The sequence below is a fragment of the Thunnus maccoyii genome, chromosome 3, assembly GCF_910596095.1.
Source record: "Thunnus maccoyii chromosome 3, fThuMac1.1, whole genome shotgun sequence".
Classification (NCBI taxonomy): domain Eukaryota; kingdom Metazoa; phylum Chordata; class Actinopteri; order Scombriformes; family Scombridae; genus Thunnus; species Thunnus maccoyii.
Window position 1 is genome coordinate 14,998,365 of NC_056535.1, and position 20,756 is coordinate 15,019,120.

A 20,756-nucleotide genomic window follows, 5' to 3' on the forward strand; every position below is an offset into this window, starting at 1 on the left:
GACCTATGGCCACCTGCACTGTATCAACATGTAAAACCTCCTGTACTTATAATGAAAAGAATGAAAAGAAATGCCAGCAGGCAGATTTTAAGCCAATAATATTTAGTCCTAAAACTATAAACTAGTCAACACATCTGCAGTCATCAAACAGCTGAAACAAATCTTTAGCCGAATTATTTGATATTCTGTAGAAGAGAAAATATGATTTCTAGGAAGTTGCAGCTGAAAATGTGGTTAAAATATGAAACAATATGATATTTTTAAGAATATTATGTTTTCTTTTTATTGTTGCTCTGCATCCTTCTAAATGTTCTCATTAACTTTGTAATTTTTAACTCTTTTTCAGGGTGACTTTGTAACATCTGTACAGCGACTACAGATGAAAAATAACCTCTTGGCTAACTCTGGCGAATTTATAGCAATGTTTATTAATGTGCACTGTCCATGTTAAATAAACCAGTAAATAAATAAATGATGAAATAAAATAAACAAACTATAAATCGAAAACAAAAACATTCTCAACATGATATGAAAATTAAATTAATCACAATGTTTGCTTTTAGCCCAAACTGCAACATGTTCACTGTCTTGATTTCACACATGATTATGCACATGTATAATATGTGATGTGGGTGGTTTGAGGATTTGTTTGTACAAGTATATACAGTATTGAATTTACATGAGTAAAAATGTATGTAAATGTGCTTTTAGTTGTTTTGTTTTTTCATTTTAAATGTATTATGTCTTTTGCAATTATTGTAATTTTTTGTGATTAAATTCTTCTATTTCTTCATCACTGATCACATTTTATTGTTTTATATTTTCAGTTTCTTTTATACATGATAATTCCTGTAAAAACAAAACACATTGTCATGTTCAGCGTACACTCTACTGCAAAAACAAAAGTACTTCAAATGCCTGGAAATCTTTCCCTCAGAATCATTGTACGTGTTTCAGTTCTTCTTGTGGGGCAGAAAGTCCCGCAGCAACTTAAAATGTTTAGAGAAGTAATGCCTTGTTTTAGACTTTTGTCCCATGCAGTCACTGTACTGCACCCTCAGATACTGACAGCGTCTATTCTCTTCCCCTCTGACATCCAGCAAGAACACAAATGTAGGAGCAGTGGCTGGAAGGAATACTGTAAAAGCCCTGAAAGACTGTATCCAAAATGCATCTGTTTCAACATATAAGTGACCAACTGGAGTTTTATTTATAGACAAACACAACTCAACCATGAATGTTTTTCTTGTGATCACACGCTGTTTTCCAAGCAGCCAAACATTGAGCAGTTTGTTTGTAACCAATGAACATCCATGAAGGAACAGAAATTAACCTTTAATGAGTCATTGACTTTAAGGTGCAGCCTTATTGCACATTATTAGTGCTGTGTCACAAATGCCGAATCCCATTCAGTCCATTTGTACGTTTTGTTCCTCTTTACCGGTAAACAATTAAGTGTGTTTATTATCAGCAAACAACTGAGTTTAAACATTCTTGCTGCAGATCAGGAGCCTCTACTGCAGAACTGCCAGAACGTACGGCTGGATGTTTTAAGGTGGACTGACTATTCAGATTATTGTGACTGACTTCAACACTGGTTCAAGTACTCACAAACAAATAATTACACTATAGCTTGTGTAGTATATCCAAGTAGCTAAATATTTTTTCTTTAAAATATCAGTTAATATCAGTTTATTATAAAGTTATAATACAGAAGGGCATTTTCTGTACTGTATTTATATTTTAAGATTAATCCCAGCAGCCATCAGTGTAGCCATCATACTGATGACTGAACACCGTTTTTATTTCAATAACTGATTCCCACATGCAAAATAAATCATTTCATCATCGAAACACGCTGTGTAGCTATTACATTATTATACGTATATTTACTTTTTTTTTTATTGCAGCATGTCCCTGATAACAAGTAAAGTTAGTGAAGTCTAACTGGCTTCAGACATTTTGACCAACAAAAACATATATGAGCTCAGGGAAAACAAGTCTTTGCGTTCTTTACATATTCTTTCATCAAAATTACTATGTGAAATGATGTCAAGTTTGAAATATGATTATATTATTAGATATTTATTTTATTTAACCTTTATTTAACCAAAAAGTCTCATTGAGATTAAAAATCTCTTTTACAAGAGCGTCCCGGCCAAGATAGGCAGCAGCACAATTAAAAGAGCTGCAGACATGAAAAAAACATAAAAATTTACAATGAAAATAAAGAATAAATTACAGAATCATAAAATATTAAAAATACTCATCAGTATTCGTTCCAAGTCATCAACAGGGATCATCAGGGATCAAACAGGGGCAATATGAGTCAGTCAAAACATCAACAGCCAGATGTTTCTGACTTCAAGTCATTTAGAAATACTTTAAATGCATCCAGTGAGACTCCTGAAGATTCGGGTAATTTTGCAACTGATTCCAAGCAGAGGAAGCAGCAAAGGCCCTTTTTTCAGTTCATTATGGGCTTTAGGGACATAGTGGAGATATAATGGGAACTCTGCAAATTCTGTGTTTTTCATTCAGTTTAATGTGCAAAGGTAGCTGTAGATGGATGTATGTGTGTATATGTATTGTATGAGCATGGGTAGCACATCTGTTCAAGTATAAGTACAAGTACACATATTTCTCCTGATATATTAACTAATAATTACTGAGTCTTTTCTCTATTCAGGAAACATTTTCCCCCATTTCCTGTCTTTCAATAGTCTTCACTTCACTTGTTTCATTTTATTACAATTATTATATTTTGTAATTAGAGTTTGCTTTGTTACACCCACAACTGTAAAATAAATATGATGAATTTGTTATGAGCAGAACAATCACAGGATTGATGTAGTAAACTGATGTCAAAAAAATAAATGATATTAAAAATCTGTCACAGATGTAATTTTTACTCAGATGCACAAAATTCAGACTTGATTCAACCTTTACCAAGAAATGTAAAATATATACTTAAAGCTTATTTGATGAGTCAAACCTTTATCTCCTACTGCAGCATCTTTCCCAGCAGTCATGCCAACAATATCTTATTTATTATTAATTATTTTATTATCAGCACATGTAATCGAGTTGTCTTCTTTCCTTCTGTTTTTTTCTTTCCTCATCGATAAACTTTAATTGTAGATATTATTGTTGTTGTTGTTTTAAATCTCATCAGCACAATCATTTTTACTCCTGAACGTTTTATGTTTTTTGTGTCTGTTTTATTCCTTAAGAAAACAAATAAACTTTACTAAACTAAGAAAACATCTTCGTGGCATGCTGAAATAACAGGTGTGGTTTAAATTTTTAGCATCTGAAATAAACAAACTCTCTCCAGAAAACATTTTTACAACCGCAGACTAAAATCCTCCTGCATGTCAGGATTAAAACTGTCACTTAAAAGTTTGGATGCCACATAACATGATGTGCAGCTGAAGATTGAAGCTCCGCCTCCGACTAGAGTTGCTTGAAGCAACAGGAAGCGACAACCCTAAAAGAGTGTAGACTGGAAGAAAAAGGCCGAAATCATATCGGTCGATTGGCTTCTTGTCCTCATCAGACCCGGTGTCAGGGCTGGAAAACCTCAGCTCAAACCCGACCTGCCACTTCTGACCCATTTCTGCAGGAGTTATACGTGGCAGATCAATTAGCATGTCCTCCTCATAAAGCTAAAGCCAAAGCTTACCTGCCACAGCAAAGAGCAGCCGAGGTGAGTGGGCTTACATGTCTTTTACATGCTTGTGATCCATGTGTGTGAGTGTGTTGATGTGTGTGTATGTGTGTGTGACACTTGGGCAGCGGACATGAGACGTTTATGTAATGTGGCACAGATAATGTGGAAATGGAAGTTATTGCAGGCGGAGATCATCAAGCTCCAGCTATGTCTGTGTTTGTGTGTGTGTGTGTTTTTTTTTTGTTTGTTTGTTTTTTTTTACTGTTTTTCCTTCTCCGCCACGTCAGTGAACATGTAGGTGAGGAGAGAAAGTCTGTGTGGCCTGTTTGTTGCTGCACTTTTCTTTGCCTGTTTAATTAACAAAGGAGCGCCATGGAGGAGCACCACGTGTCGGGCCTGTTTCTCTCTGCCTCCGCCCACAAGCTGGCCTTCAATGTCCGGCTTAATGTGAGTTTTTATCAAGCCAGATCGATGGATTAAATGAGGAAGAGAAATGTCAACTTCCGTTTGTCTGGTAATCAATAATGACAGGCTTTCCTCCTGGTAATCAATAGCTGCCATTACAGGCGGTCAGATGAATGACCTCCAGTGTTGGGAGACACATGTGAAACTTCCAGATGTTGTGTGCAAAGTCTTCTCCCTCTATCCCCTGCTGGTGTTGTTACTAAACAAGGAAATAAGGGGAGGGATGGGGGGGGGGGGAAGAGCAGATGTTTCTAGGGTGACAAGTCATGTACAGCCTGACCACTTCCTGCCCACAGGAGGTTTGACAAATGATCAAACGCCTGATGATTCATTGTGAGACAGTAAGTACTTCTAACAAGATAGATCAGTAATCCAGTGATCAATCAATTAGTTGTGTTTTACCCTGCAGTGAAACTCAGGTGAGGACACCGCAGGGATCGGACAGATAAAAGTGGCCCAGGAGATATTATCCGCCAGTATTAGCTTATCCCAGATTGATCAGTATCGGTGCGTGTATAAGTAACAAGAAAAGATGTTTGAGGCAGTATAGAAGCAGTGATGGTCTCATATAGTTTGTTTTAGAGGTGATTAGTATACATGTAGGGACAAATCTTTTACCCCTGAACTGACTGCAATGAAAAACCATCATCACTGACCGAATCAGCTGCTTTGGAGTCACAGTTGAGCTCCTCACTGGTGACTTGAGCGAGCTGTGTCAACTCAGCTGTCAATACTTGCTACTTAAAAGTTTTCTGAAAGGCAGCAAAAGCCACAAACTATCACAATGAGATAACTGTGTCGCAAACACGTGGCTGCTTGGCTATTAAACTTATAAACTGTGCTTCTACGGATCTAGTTTTGTGCTGAACTGAATGTAACTGCGACTACGTACTGACGTGTGTACCAAAGTGTATTTTGAATGTTGGTGTGATCACTTAGTTCAGGGAAAAAGTGGACGAACTATGTAACAATTAACTGAGATTATTTGAATTGGCAAAGTGGTTCATGATTTCCACTGTTATTTTGTTCTCCACAGATGGAGCACTGAAATGTTTCTCCTCATGAAAAATATTTAAGTTTTGCGTTTTTAACTAAAAAAGAATGAGAAGAAAATCATCCTATATATCGTTACCAGAATTTCAAACTATAAAAAATCACTCGGACTCTCACTTTACTGTTTTTTCAGATATGTTCTCTGTTTCTTGGCCTTTCTGTGACAGTCTGCCTACTGGCATCAGTGGTGGATGATAAAAATCAGCTTAATGGCTTTTATAATACAACCAACATCTGGACAACCTGTGCACTCATATGTTCCAAACATCAGAGGAGCTTTTTGTTGGTGCACCGTCAGGTCACTTTTAGCACGCGATATACAAAATATGTCGGCATTATGTTTTACATTGATTGCACTGTCATACTAAGAAGTTTTGTGAATTTTTATTGTCAAACTAAGACAAAATGCATCCGTGTAGCCTTTCAAATGGGAAAAAAAAAATTTTGATTGTTTAAAATATTAATTCTTAGTTGTTAGTTGCCTGAAAATTGTTACACATTTGATTCTATATAAATGTATCATAAATAATAATTGAAAGCATTCAGTATTATTGTGTTTGTAATATTTATATATTTTTAATATAAAAAGATACATATTCCTCATTCTGAGTCTTGTAATAACTTTATTAGAAAATAGATGAATGAGGCCAGAATTTTGGAAATATAGATGATTTATCATGTTGTTTATGCGCTTAAAAAAGGTATTTAATTATTTAAACAAGTTCAATAATTAAAAACTATGAGTAATGAATTTTGATTTCTGCAAGATTGTAACAAAAACACACTAAACAAAAACTAAAAACAATCTTTATGTGATTAATTTATGTGATTAGTTTCATTAGTTAAGTGATTGTTTACTGGTTGTCTGTAGATGTATGTAGCAATACAAATAATGTTTAACCCGTGTAGTTGAGTTTTTTGCTTTTTGATTATGTAGTTATGCAAATCTTTATAAATTAAGATTGACAGTTTTAGAGAAGAGTCATTAAGTTACAGTTTGTTCATGAGGTGGGAAAAAAAAATCAACACAAGTTTCTTTGGTTTTATTGGTGATATAATTTTTCCTGTATTGCTGAATGGAGTCAGCAGAAAAGAAAATGTTGTTGACAGTCTAATCCTCATCTCAGTGATGACATGGATAACAGGAATTTGGATTTTTTTGCAGACACACGGCATGCAGGCAGAGTCTTATCCGCAGACACTGACTCAACATTTTGTTTGCATAATCGGAAGAAATGTGGTGTGTTCGACATGAATAATGCAACATCACTTCCTTCTTATTAACTACGGTGCACTTTGAATTATACTGACCACTTCATTAATTGTGGTTTGGCAGCTTATGTGAATATTCAAATCTTTGGCTACAAACATTCAAGCCCGATGTTGGCTAAGGTCATGTTTATTTTTAGCAGTGTTTTAACCCGATCGATTATCACTTCACTGAATACCCTAAGATATAATGAACCCTTATTATAGGTACATCTTAGGTTGAAAATCATGTGTACAAAATTGCATTTCAAAAAAAGCTGTCTCATGCTGTAAACAAAAATTTTGACAGCTATTTAGAGCATTCGATTTTGGAGTACTAACCTTGGAAAATTAAAGTGGTGTACAACAAAAGAGTGAATTCCTTTTTGAAGTGTTTGGCTTTCAGCAGAGTGTGTTTCTGGTCTTTTTTTGTTGCTGTACTTTTTTTTTTTTTCACTCCCCTACGCAGAAACATTTTTCTGCCTTTTAACGAGTCCAAGGTGTTCAGAGCTTATACACAGTCTGACACAGCAGCAGGGCTCTAAAGAAGTTTAGCTTTTTACTCTTAACGTCAAAGTCACACACACTTCTCTGAGTACAGCATTAGTTGACTGAATCCAAACTATCAAATTAGTTATATATATATTTACATAATCCTGGATTTAAGACGGACTCTCTAAAATGTATAAAATCACACAAAAAACAGTGTAATATGTATTAGATTATGAAAATTGTGGTAAAATTAAGTCAAGACTCAGCTTTCCAAGAAAAGATGCAAATTTACTATTTAACCTGTAACATTTATACACAAGAACTGAATAAAATATAGGAGAATAATATTTTATTTCACTGGCAGTGCTTTGGTAGGTAATAAATAAATGGTGTTGAAACTGAACTACACATAGGAGAAAATAGCTGACCACTGAACTGCCACCAGTGAATAGGTGAGCCAAAATTGTACTGTAGGAAGAACAGGAGCAGCAGAGAGATGTGTGCTGGGTGTAAAGGTGACAGGTATGATTATGGAGTTGGTGGAGGTGGGGGAAAGCACAGATGGAAACGGAGTAGGTGAGGCTTCCTCCCACTCCAGGGGAATAGTATCATACTGGTTTGACAGATTAAAGGCTTTGACTTGGAACAAAAGGAGGGGAAGAAGTGAGACGAGGCTGTTTACTGTTTGTATGCCTGCTGCCTGGCAGGAGGCCACAGGGGTGGAGTTGATGGAAAAGCCGGAGGAACGTGTGGAGCAGTGGGACAGAAAAGCAGTTTGGTTAGAGGTGCTTCCTGTGCTGGCAGAGCGGTGACCAAAAGTCCTGCGTTAAGTGTATTTGCTTTAAAATGGCATTCCATTCAGTGAGTCATTTGACTTCTCTCAGGTCAGGTACTTTGTCCTGCGTTCATGGATTGTAAAACATTTGGTGATTGTAGAAGCAGGGTTCTCATGGTCATGGAAAACCTGGAAAAATCATGGAATTTTAAAATCTCATTTTCCTAGCCTGGAAAAGTCATGAAATTCAGTAAAATCATCAAAAGTTTTGGAAAAGTCATGGAATTTAATTGTGCTGTCTGTAATGAAATTAATTACACTATGTTACAGTAATCTTCTGTGGATAATCTTCCACGTATAGTTTTGATGTGCAAGTCCAAATTTCTGTAGCTTTTGGCCTAATGTAACATTCTGTGACTATGTTATGACCCTTCAATTTCACACCACTGTCCGGTAGTTTATATTTCACGGCTCTCTAATGACTGATATAAACTTTGGTTAGAAGCAGAAAAAGATGCTGGATGTGCTACATGAAAGCTTTGCTTAAAGAGCTTTGATATTAGCAACATGGGGGAGGCAGTCCTCACAAGTTATGTTAAAGGAATGAAGCACATCCAACATGAGAAGACTTCGCAAGATGACCCCCCAATCTTGACATTTTTCAACTTGGTGAAAAAGCACAGCAAAGCCAGCAAGTGGACCAGGGTCTGCTTCCGACCAGAGCACGTTGGGTGCTACACCAATGAAGCAAAGCGCTTAAACACCAGCACCAGTTGCTAACAGGACTTTGACTGTCCTGTTTGACTGTTACTGAAAGTAACAATCTTGAAGATCTTTTGTTTTGTTCTCTTTGGCGACACCTTTGGCAATAAGTGGTACATGCAATCACAACTGTAATTAACCTCATTTGGCAATAGATAGTGACTTAACAAACATTTATTTAAATGAAAATCTTTGAGATCATTACTTTAAAGTGGCGGTTTTGCACTGTTCATACTATTCATGTAGTGATGTTTGGGCCCTGTTTTCGAAGATGTTCCCAGACACCAAGATCGCTGGACGGTTTACATGTGGGAGCACTAAAGCCGCCTACCTCAACACATTCGTTGCTGCATCTTACTTGTCTTTGCTGTAAGGGCTTATGGAGCAGTTTATAAAGGACAGCGTCCTGAAACAAGCCACCAACATGCAGAAGCTTCTCCTGATCAGCACTGACGATTGTTCCCTCCACAAGGATGCTGGCAAAATTGATGTTGGATTTGTGGCAGAAACATTCATCAGACAGCTCAGAGGCACAAGCAAAATCACAGAGAGGCAGGTGCTAGAAATTGGAATGGAGACCAGGGCCTTTCTTACAACTCTCTTAACTAAACTCCTGCTTTAGGCATCAGTGAACCACCTGCTGGTAAGAAATATGCAGTGTCTTGACCCCAGACTGATGGTTTCCAAGAAGGACCCGTGTGTGCGGAGAAGATGAAAGGAGTCCTTCATACACTGGTTGCTGCAAACCAAGTGGGTGCATAATAAACTGTGACCAAGTCTTAGAAGAATTCAGAGAATTCCTTGTTGCTGCGTCATCTTCTGCTTTTGCTCATTTTCATCCCAAGTTTGACGGTCTTGATGTGCTGCTCCACAAGATCACTGCTGCACAGTCTGGCTGGAGAAGTTGTGATCCAAAATCTGTCCCATGGACAAGCCAGTGTGGAGCGAGGGGTTTTCGGTGAATAAGCAAGTCATGGTGGAGAATATGAAGGAAGATTGAATAGTTGATAGCATCTGGGCAGCTTGTGGCCTTGAGAAAGTCACCATCACCAAGAAGCTTCAGATGTCTGCTTCAAGCGCTAGAAAAAAGGTGTGTGGCATACCTTGACAACAAGAGAAAAGAAAAAGAAAGCAAATTAAAAGCTGACAAAAGGAAGAGCATAGCAGATGAACTTCAGGAAATGAAGCTAAAAAAGAAAACAGCCCGAGTCAGGCATTCAACATTTTGAGCAGTCTGCTGATGAATTTGCAGAGAAGGCAGAGGCGACTCGAAATGACATTTATCATTAAGTCAGATAGCCTGCGGCACACAGCGAAAAACAAGAGAGCAAGCCTGTCAGATTTAGACAAGGACATTGAATAGAAATTACAAAAAAAATTGAGGAGTAGACCTGAATGTTGAGTTCAAACTTAAAACACAAACCATGATGGTTGAATGTTAGTTATTTGCTTGATGTAGCATCATACTGCTTTGTTTTCTTATGGCTGTCATATGAAGGGCATATCTGTAATTGTTCAAGAATACATTGTGTACATTTGTGCATGCAGTGTGCACAGGCTTGTTGTGCCAAACAGTTCATAATAACTTCAAAGGAAAGCCATGCTAGAGCAGCTAATAATTGAATATAGCATGTTTGAGTAGTTGTATCACATCTTGTGGGGCAAGAGGTGTTTTTTGTTAAAGCCTTTTTTTGAGTTGATAATACAATTTTAATCGTGTATTAGTCAGTTCAGTTTTCCCTGACGCTTGAATGCCAGTGCCAGGCTTTGTTATTCTAAGTGCCTGTAAAGCTATTTCTGTAATAAAGGGCAATGTAATGACAGTGCCTGTAGCCTGGAGTATTTGAAGTGGATGAAAATAACCGACTATTAGAGGAAAAAAAAGAAAAAGGTTGCTGTTTAATTTTAATACAATGATTAAGTAAAGTACCCTCCTGTTCATGTGTTTAAAGGTTGTGAATGGTCATGGAAATTATATTATGGGTCCTTGAAAAGTCATGAAAAAGTTTTGAAATTTTGTCTGTGGGTATGTGTGGGAAGCCTGTAGAAGCAGCATTGGTAAATTCCTCTTTAGATCTGACTAAAAATGTCACACATTTCAGCGCTTTGCACCCAAAGTACCTGGAGAGCTCTTATGAGGCATCACTTTAATAGATGTCGGCACTGAGAGCTGGATAGCAAAAAAAAAAAAAAAAAAAAGGCGTGCACAAGTTAGCTCCAAGCATAGTTCACACCTGCTGCCAGGATGATTGAAACATACTGAGAATTATTTATGAACTACTCTACTACTGCACTGAGAAGGGGAACCGTGTGGGTGAAGCCTTTATCACTTCTATCTATTGTTAAAGCTGCACCAATCAATATTTTAATATGATGGGTCAAACGACTACTTGTATTTTAAAGGGGGTCGTCTTCAGTGACAAACCCACAGAGAATCATCACCCAACTTTGTGGTTCCTCTCAACCCTACAGAGTGTTGTAGCTCATTGTCTCTCAGCTCATTGTTTTCCAGCCTACAACTTTACTGTTTCGGTTCACTCATCTGCGTCATTTCTAGTCACAGTGGGCGGCTGTTTTCCAGCAAACAAGCTCTAAAATCTACAGACAAACAAAGATAGACAGACAAGGTTAGAAACTAGCTAGTGAACAGTTGACAGGAGAGTGAATGTTGGACTTACATTTGTCCAGAATCACGACTCCAATGACTTAATGCAGTTTAATAAGGTGATAATGTGTCAGTGTTGTGTTTACAGCTTGTTCTACTCGCCACTCTAATAATGCATGTTTAGAGTTTGCATATATTTTAATGGTAGGTTGGTAATGTTCATAGCAGCCTGATTGTGTTTAAACTTTTTCACCTTTTTGGTGTTTAATAAATATAGCTGATTAGGGCTGCAATGATTAGTCAATTACAAAAATTAATCAGAAACTATTTTGATGATTGATTCCTCATTTTGAGTCATTTTTTTTCAAAGAAAAAATGATCTGGCTCCAACTTCTTGAATGGGAATATTTTCAGTTTCTTTACTCTTCTATGATTGAAAACTGAATATCTTTGGGTTGCTGTTGATAGGGACAAAACACGACATTTTAGGCTGCATCTTTGGCTTTGTGAAACAGTGATCGACATTTTTCACTATTTTCTGACAGACCAAAAAATTACTCAATAATGAAATAATCATAAAATTCATTAGTTGCAGGCCTCTAGCTGATTGTTTTGTATAATATGAGACAATAGAAATGTATCCAGTGTGAGATATTTAGCTTTAGCTTGTATACTAAGGTAACTGTACTTTAATATCTCCGGTTGTGTTAGGTCATTGTGAGTAATGTTGCAAATCAGTGACCATATCTTCTTTATGATGTAATTGAATTACAGAATATATCGGTATCATTGTAATGAAGTATCATGTTTTTTTTCTTTAGATATTTAATACAAAACACTTTCATTCAGATTTCAACTTATTCATTTATACGTTTTTTTTCAGTCGTGTTTTGTTTTTAAAAATGTGCTATTCAACTCATTAATGTTTATTTATATAGATAAAGGTTTTAGTCACATTGCTAACTCTCCTCTACTAGCTGATATTTTCACAGCCACACTACAGGTTCATACAGCGCAGAACCAGAAGAGCTCAGCTAACTCTTGGTGCTTCTTCTCATCAGGAGGTTGGGTTGTACAGCATCCTTCTCTTTGATGCTGCCGCCTCTGTATTCAGCTGCCCTCTCACCACACTACACTGGCAGACAGTGTGAAGCAGTCTGTTTTACAAGTGGAATAACATAAGCAGAAAAACAGCCCTTGTCCTGGTTTGTAGAGTGCGTTGTTACACCAGCTCAGTTTGTTGGGTTAGACTGTCAGTGAGAACAGACAAGACTGCTCCACTTCCCCTGTCTGGACACTGATGATGAGGGCCGGTTGGTTTACTGCTTCATACGTTGCCAGCTGCTGTGACTTATTCCTAAATGAAGCTCTCCTCCACACCGCTGCGTTCCTCCTCCTCCTCCTCCTCGCGCTGATGCATCCGGCAGCTGTGGAGTCACTGGAGAACGCCTGGAATAACAACTCTCTCCTAACAAGCTGAGGTCATCTGGCTGCAAAAGCTTGAATCACATTAAACAAGTAAAACAAAGGGTGGTGCTGCTACAGGTGAAATGAAACAGTATTTGAAGGAATTTTCAGAGCTCAAGAAAACACAAACACAGTAGACTTTCCTATAAAGAGAGGTCTGAACATGAAAGTGTCTTCTGTTGACACTTGAAAGTGGTTGAAAAGTTATTTCTGAGACAGACTGCTGGCAATGTGACTGAAAATATTGTACTCATTCAGAAATGGATATTCAAGCACAAGAGCTGTTGAGGAGCATCTGTTAATTTTGATTGTAAAAGGTTTGGTGGGAATTGAGTTTCAATTTCTGCAGTGTGTTATTTCTTAGCCTCAAGCACAGTTCTGTCTTTTATTGCCCGGGATTCACCAGCTTCTCACAGCCAGAATATGAGAGAGTTCATTACTTGTCCAGTACAGAGAGTTCATGGAGAGTTCATTAAACTGTTATGTTAATGTCAGATGTTCATTGTCGTTTTTAGCTACGCTAGTGGCGTCTCTATGGATCATAACGATGGTCGGTCCAACACTTTGGTTCAGACTGAAATACTTAAACAAGTATTGGATGGATAAATTTTCATCTATTATTTGGTTAAAATGTTAATTTGTCGAGTCTTTGGTTTTTAAAATAGACATTTTCATCAGTCTCAGCTGTACTTTATGCCAGTTAGCAGATGTTAGCATGCTAACAGGCTACTCCATGTTCGCTATTGATGAAATAATGGTAAATAATTGTAAACAATAAATCTGCCAAGCATCCACCTGTTAATATTGTCATTCACTCTAGCATTTAGCTCAAAGCCCCACTGTGCCTAAGTTTAGTCTCACAGCTCTGCTAACTGTCTGTAGACTCATAGTCTTATTATAATTTACAACATTTAGAGATACAAACTTCTATTGTATTTGGATATAGACTATAATACTATAATAATAAGAAATGACAAATATGAAGAGACGTTTGAAGAAAAGGAAACAAAAAAGAAACTAAAATAAAGATAATAAATAATAATAATATCAATTAACAATTCATTACTTATCCCAGATCTGTGGGATTTATTTCAGGGATTGTTGGTTGTTGGATGTTTTTTTGTGTCTCGCCTTCGTCGGCATGCCTGTTTTCATTAAGTCTACAAGCTGTATCTCCTTCAAGTATCTTTATGGTATTACATCAGATTTCTGATGCAACCATACTTCCTATTTTCATTCATAAGCTGTAGACCGGATGGGGTTGGGTCGAGGGGTGTTTTGGTTGACAGTGAGACCCAAGAGGAAGGGTAATGGGGAGAGACTATGTTGTTTTCTATTATATAGTGATGTGTATAAAGTAAAGGTAAGATTTCCTAGTTTGTTCCTGTTCACTTTCAGGAGATCAGCTTCAGGCTGCATGTTGGCGCGATGTTACAAAATCTCTGTTTCCTACTTGTTTAGGGAGGAGTTCACACTTTCAGAACAGACTGTTGTGGTGGAATAAGTGATAAGTGAATAAGTGAATTGAAGTGATTGTTGTTGTTTTTTTCCAATGTTGTGCTTGTCAAAGTCCATAGAAGTAAGATGTCCCACAATAGACGGCAATTGGGGTGATGGAGGCTACTGACAATAAGACATGTCTTATATTTTATTCAGATAAAACAGTGTACTCTCCATGTAACATTATCACCTTTCATCGTCTCATCAAGTAAAGATTTTGTCGCTTTTGCATCTCTTATGTCTGTCATATTTTGTCTTTCAGTCTGTTTGAACCTGGTCATGGCCCACGGCTCCAGCATCCAGTATGAGCCAGTGGCAGAGATCGGAGGGGGCGCTTATGGGACAGTTTATAAGGCCCGGGACACGGAGAGCGGGCAGTTTGTGGCTCTGAAGAGCGTGCGTGTCCAGACAGACCAAAATGGCCTCCCAGTCTCCACAGTCAGAGAGGTGGCTCTGTTGAGAAGGCTGGAGCAGTTTGACCACCCCAATGTGGTCAGGTAAGACAGTTATCAAAGTGTTGTCTGTTTAGTCTGTGTTGTCTACAATTCACTGTGAACACCTCTCACAGAAGTCACTGTTTTTCTTGTACATGCCAGGCTTATGGATGTATGTGCCACCCAGAGGTCGGACCAGGAGACTAAAGTCACTCTAGTGTTTGAACATGTGGACCAAGACCTCAAGACGTACCTAGAGAGAGCTCCAGCTCCAGGATTATCCCCTGACCGCATAAAAGTACGAACTGACTGAAACAACATCTAAACTATGAACTTTTCAGATAGGTCAGAAGGGAGAAAACTGTATTGAAAAGATGGAGCTTTTTGTTATTTAGTCTCTTTTTGAAGCATAATATCTGTTGAAATATTTAGTTTCACTTCAGATATGCTTGTTTTGAAGTGAGTGTGTGTTTTTCGCAGGACCTGATGAGGCAGTTGCTGTGCGGTCTTGCATTCCTTCACTCTAACCGTGTCATGCACAGAGACCTGAAACCAGAGAATATTCTGGTAACCAGCCAGGGCCAGGTGAAGCTGGCCGACTTCGGACTGGCCAGGATCTACAGCTGCCACATGGCCCTCACTCCTGTGGTAAGAACCCGGATGTTACCAGTTGTTTATTGTGTCATGTAAACCGTATTTTCTCACAGCATACCAGCATAAAATACCTCTTAAACAGCTCAAAAAGCATTGTTTTATCACCTTGTTATTTAATGGCTTTTCCTAATTCTATTAGAATTGCTTATAAACATGATGTTGAACTGATGACATGTTTCAGAGGTCCGCTACAGAAAAAGACACATTAGTTCTGGTCAGAAGGAAAAACAAAAAATATATTTTTGAAGGAAAGAAATTGGTTGCTTTCTCAATTAATATTATTTTTACACACACAGCACAGCAGTGCAGGAAGTAATACCAAAGTCAGTACATCACAATAGTTATTTTTTAAGGATTTTAATCATTCAGTCCGCCGGTTTCAGTGACCTTCAGAGATTATTCATGGTAGGTGTGTTCAGTGTCTTGACACACTTGACAGTCTGCTGCCAAACATTAACCTTGTGAATGTAAAACGCTGCTAACTTCACATTACACTTTTGTCAATGTTCATGTTTGCCTATTATTTGACTTCTGAGTTTAATTTCCTGACAAGCATGAACGACTAGCATGAATTTGATGTTTTGACAGTAGCTGTCCTTGAATTCATATTTAAGGGACAGTTTTAAGCTATAGACACAAGTACAAATCAGCAAGGCAAAACATGCAAACCCACCAGTATAGTTAACTCCTTAATTTACTATAAATGTTACTGTTTGTTTGTAACGCTTACTTATTTATTTTTTTAACTTATATGTATCTCTCAGGTGGTGACACTGTGGTATCGACCCCCTGAGGTTTTGCTACAGTCGAGTTATGCCACACCTGTGGATATCTGGAGCACCGGCTGCATCTTTGCTGAGATGTTCAGACGCAAGTAAGTCAGCAGAATAATGATCAATACTGAAAAAGACACGTCATATTGTTCCTGTGTTATGATGACATGATAAGTCAATACAGCATATGTGTATGTCTGTGTCAGTGTGTTAAATCCAGGTTGAAATAACTGTGATTGCCTTTCGAAAAGGTAACATGAACGGATTTTGATGTAGTTTGGTGAAAAGAGAGAGTAGAACAACAGTTCATTGGATTTTGCTGGTGATCTGATTCATTTGATTTGATTACATATCCTGAATGTATCTTTGCAAGGCGGAGGTTTATGCTTATAAAGTTAGTTCTAGTTTCTCGTGTATATCCTCAGGCCAGCTCAGAGAAAACATAATTGCTGCCTGGAGTATGTTCACTTGTAGCATTTTTTTCCAGCCTACAGTAACAAACACACTAAAACAGATCTTCAGACACTACACAGTTTTCTCCAACTTTTAGGCTTGTATCTCATTGACTGACGCAGGTACACTCGTTACCTTGTGATGTTGGTATCAGGCTTTTAACTCAAAGCAGTGATGACTTTACCAGCAGTTCAGCAGGGTTCAGATTTTATCTGTAAATGGCTCACATTATGAGGTTATCTGTGGCCTTAGGGAAATCTGGTCTGCAGCTTCAGACTGTCGGGAGGTGAACTGGTGAGAAACAGCTGGGCTTTAGTGTTACACCTTATATTACAGCACATCCAAGTGTTTTATTTCAACCAGATGTACGATAAATTTACTCCAAATATACAAAAATACAGTTCGGGCGCTGACATATAATGCAACTGTTCTTCTTGAACCCAGTTGTCATCAGCATCATGTCTGCTGATACAAATCCACTGACAGATCACACACTCTGACCCGCTTCAACACACCCAAAAATTGACCGGTGTTAACATGTGCACAAACATTTTCTGCAATCAAATGCTATAATCTGTTAGGTCAAGTCATTCTGCTTGGAGACCATATTAAGTATTTTGTGACTGGGTTGTCTATGTATGGCAGAAAGCTTTCCAGTCACTCCAGTGCAGAGACATACACCACAGCTACATCTAGTGGTAAAAATGACACATTGCATGGAGACAGTCGGCGGCCAACTTTGGTATAGAGATTCATGCCTTGAATAATTGCTTTGTCAACAGTTAATATAATGATGTTGACAATGTAATGATACATGGACACAGCAGAGATATTGTGTGTTATAATGTTATAACTCATGAACATTAATTAGACACAAATTAGTTGATTTGGGTGAGATGTTGCAAAAAGTTGATCATTTAACTAATCTTTCATAATTCACATGCAAAACTGGTAATCTGTGTCTTAATCTGTTTGCTACTTTGCTGATTCACATGTGAAGGCGAAGTAATGATCAGCAGGCAATAAATCAGCTTCAATCTATTAACTTTTGTGTAAACTTTCTGTTTTAGACCTTTGTTCTGTGGAGACTCAGAAGTGGACCAACTTGGGAAAATTTTTCAGTGAGTATCAAACATTTTCCCTCACTTTTACCAGACTAGGAGATGCACGGGCTGATAATTCATTAAAACTGATGTTTGTTTTCAGAGTTTTTGGCTTGCCACCAGAGGAGGAGTGGCCGACTGATGTTACACTTTCAAGAAAAAACTTCCCCCCTCTCTTCCCTCGACCAATCACTGACTTTGTTCCAGAGATAAATGAGCAGGGGGCGCAACTATTGCTGGTAAGATTTTGCCATGAATTAAACATTAAAGTGGCAGCCCATCCTGCCTGGTAATTGATCAATTTTTCATCTGTATACAGAGTTTAAATCAGGACTAACAGATAAGCAACCTCAGAGGAATTTTCTTTGCTCCAAGTTTGGTGAACAAGCCACAAGAATTTCAATGATGCAAACTTCAAGTTCTTGAAAGTGATGTTACTTATCCAGCTGGTGAAACGAGGGGAGAGATTACACAGTGCTGGTAAAACTGAAAATAAAACTTAACTCAAAACTGATTGGTGTAACGTTTATCAGCAAATCTAAAGAAGGAAACATTGTGATTGAACCAGTGACTAAAACATATCTTAAATAATACTCAAATATGACAGTATATTTTATTCTGCTTCCTACATATATTTTATTCTGTTTCTCTCCATATGATTTAGAAAATATAGGTTTAAGTGCAGAATTATAGAAAAAACATTTTAAGCAAGAGTTAGACTATCACTAAATCACTAAATTAAATATCTAATTCCTAATGACCAACGGAAGCTAAAGAGTTCTGTAGGCTAAATTTTTATTGATCTATTTCTTGACTTTTTTTTTTTACCAGTAATGTCCTGGAGTCTCTGCTCGTTGCCTAGCAACTGGTCCCGGCCAAGAAATAGTCCAGGACATTACATCCTGCAAAATGGCCAATTGTCATTTTTGCAATATGGATTTTGTACAGATAAACAAGTTATAACATGTTAATTAATAAGCTTTAGAGGTGGTGGTAGGCAGATTTTGTTATTTCTGAACAGTCAGATTAGCTGTTCTCCCCTTGTTTCCATTATAATGCTAAGCTAACCAGCTTCATAATTACCACACAGACATGGAAGTAGCATCAATCTTCTCACCTTACTCTCTCAGCAAGAAAGCAAATAAGTATATTTCTAAAAATGTAGAACTGATACTTTAAGACTTAAAATTTGACGGTGACACAGCTCTAATATTCTGCTATTCTTTCCTCCACAGAAAATGCTAACCTTTGACCCCTTCAAACGAATATCTGCCCTGAATGCACTAGAACATCCATATTTCCGGGACGAGGAGACATTGACTCAGACAAAAAGCTGAAATGATGCAATGAAACATGCAACGAGAGGTAACCGTGTCTAAGTTTAGACCTGGCCTAACCGTAAAAGATTTCAATTTCAGTCAGTGCCATGCCTTTTCGAGACGTCTGGGTTATGCTTTGGGATATATTTTGTTACTCCTGCATCACAAAGGATTAAAAGAAGCCTGAGAAATGAAGAGGAACGAACCTCCAATGTGTAAATGTCACAATTAATGATGTTAACATGTCATGACTTCAAGGACAGTACCAGTGTTTTTGATGTTGGCTTTCTGTATCAGTCTTGTCAGCAGGGACTCGTACAGAAACATCTGTCATCTACTCTGAAATGTTACTCTTGTTAATTTTGTACAGTGTTTAGACAGAAGGAAGCAGGGATGTCATCTTTTCTTGTTATGGGCTCAAGAAAGTCTGACAGAAGTGACGCCTCAGAGGGTTAGAACAGCTAGTCGTTAGTGATTTTACTGTATTTGTGTTCATATTTATCATACAAAAGGAACAAAAACACCACAAGCCTGTGTCAGAAATAAATCTGTATTATAATTATTAAACATAATTGTATTTAAATCATGATGAGAGGAAACGAGTAGTATAAGAAGAAGAAAAACGCACAAGAAAGACACACATGACACAAAAAAATACTGGTATTGCCCTCAAATACTTTCATGAAGTGAAAGAAATTGTTTTTGTTATTGGAAGACTGAAGGGGTGGACTTCATTCTTATGTTTAACATTTTTTTGTCTGTTGCCAAAACCATCTGAAATCAATCAGCACTGCAACTACAAATAAATTAAAAAAACAGTTTTAATCACATTCAGGCTTCATTTGTGTATTATTACATAGATGGCAGTCCATATAAAATCAATAAATGTGATTCTACGAAACTGAAATGGACTAACAATGTTTTGTTGAAAATATGATGAACTATATTAAATACAAGCAAAAATAAAAAGACCAAGTAGCCTTACCACACCTGCTGTTTGTCCTGTAAAATTGACCAAATAAATGGTTAAGCACTGTTTCCTTTTTTGTTTTTTTGCAGGTGAATTGTTTAAGGGAAGTGTTTCACATAGGAATTAAGGAATATTTTTTTAAAGGAGTATTCTTTGGGGGACTCACTAAAAGTAAAAAATAATTATCAAAATCGATGCAGCAGAGATACTAATATGCTGCAGGTCAAGCTCCAGAAACACCTCCCACAATGCAACTTAATATTGTCTTTTTGTTTGACTTTTCCTGTTTGGTAAACACACTTGTCTTTCCACAAGTTTCTAACAAAGAGTTTCAATGTGTCCATGATGACATCACAAGGGGTTATTTTCTTGTTTTTCTCAAGTTCCCTCCAGAGCCACAGAAAATATTTATGCAGCTTTCAAACTCAAAGTATGCAACTGTTTTTACAGGCTGATTTGTACTCCCCATGACAAGTAAAGATGATGGGAAAATAAGCAGAGTTCCCCTTTAAATTGTTTCAATTTGTCACTGTTCTCTCAAATGAACAATCTGATGAGTTCACTAAGACAAAAAATCTGCAATACTAAGCAGTATATGAGAATGTCAAGCTTAACTTCAATAAATTGCCCACTTATTGGCAAATGTTCACACACAGAACAACTTATGACCTTTTCTCAACTTTAAGGTATTAAGTTAAATTGCTCAGAATGGCAAAATATTTCTTTAAGCATTGAAATTATCCATCCAGCAGTACTTCAGCAATTCGCTGGCTCGATTTCATCACAATAACTAAATCCAATAAATTGATATAAAATGTAATAAAAAAATGCAGAGTGCAAAAAGTCTTTGCACTCCTGAACTACACATATGAAACATTATTAGCCACATGTGTTTTGACAGTATTTTCCTAAAGATCAACACCAAACGTGTTTTAAGATATATGTAAAAAATACTCATGTACTCAATCAATGTATCTGATATGGTTTTCCACTAAAAAGTTCAATTACCT

General features: G+C 37.3%; 1 protein-coding gene across 2 annotated transcripts; it reads left to right on the forward strand.

Moving 5' to 3' along the window:
- The first annotated feature begins 3,439 nt into the window (after positions 1–3,439).
- Positions 3,440–19,814, forward strand: cdk4 (cyclin-dependent kinase 4). 2 transcript variants are annotated; one of them, XM_042406213.1, is made up of 9 exons: positions 3,440–3,709; positions 3,961–4,120; positions 14,303–14,537; positions 14,637–14,772; positions 14,955–15,122; positions 15,893–16,002; positions 17,425–17,475; positions 17,561–17,696; positions 18,693–19,814. In XM_042406213.1, exons 3-9 carry the CDS (start codon positions 14,320–14,322, stop codon positions 18,792–18,794), a joined length of 921 nt encoding a protein of 306 aa, XP_042262147.1. In that variant the 5' UTR covers positions 3,440–3,709; positions 3,961–4,120; positions 14,303–14,319; the 3' UTR covers positions 18,795–19,814. The 2 variants fall into 2 exon arrangements, with proteins under 2 accessions (XP_042262147.1, XP_042262146.1); XM_042406212.1 differs by lacking the exon at positions 3,961–4,120.
- The last annotated feature ends 942 nt before the right edge of the window (positions 19,815–20,756 follow it).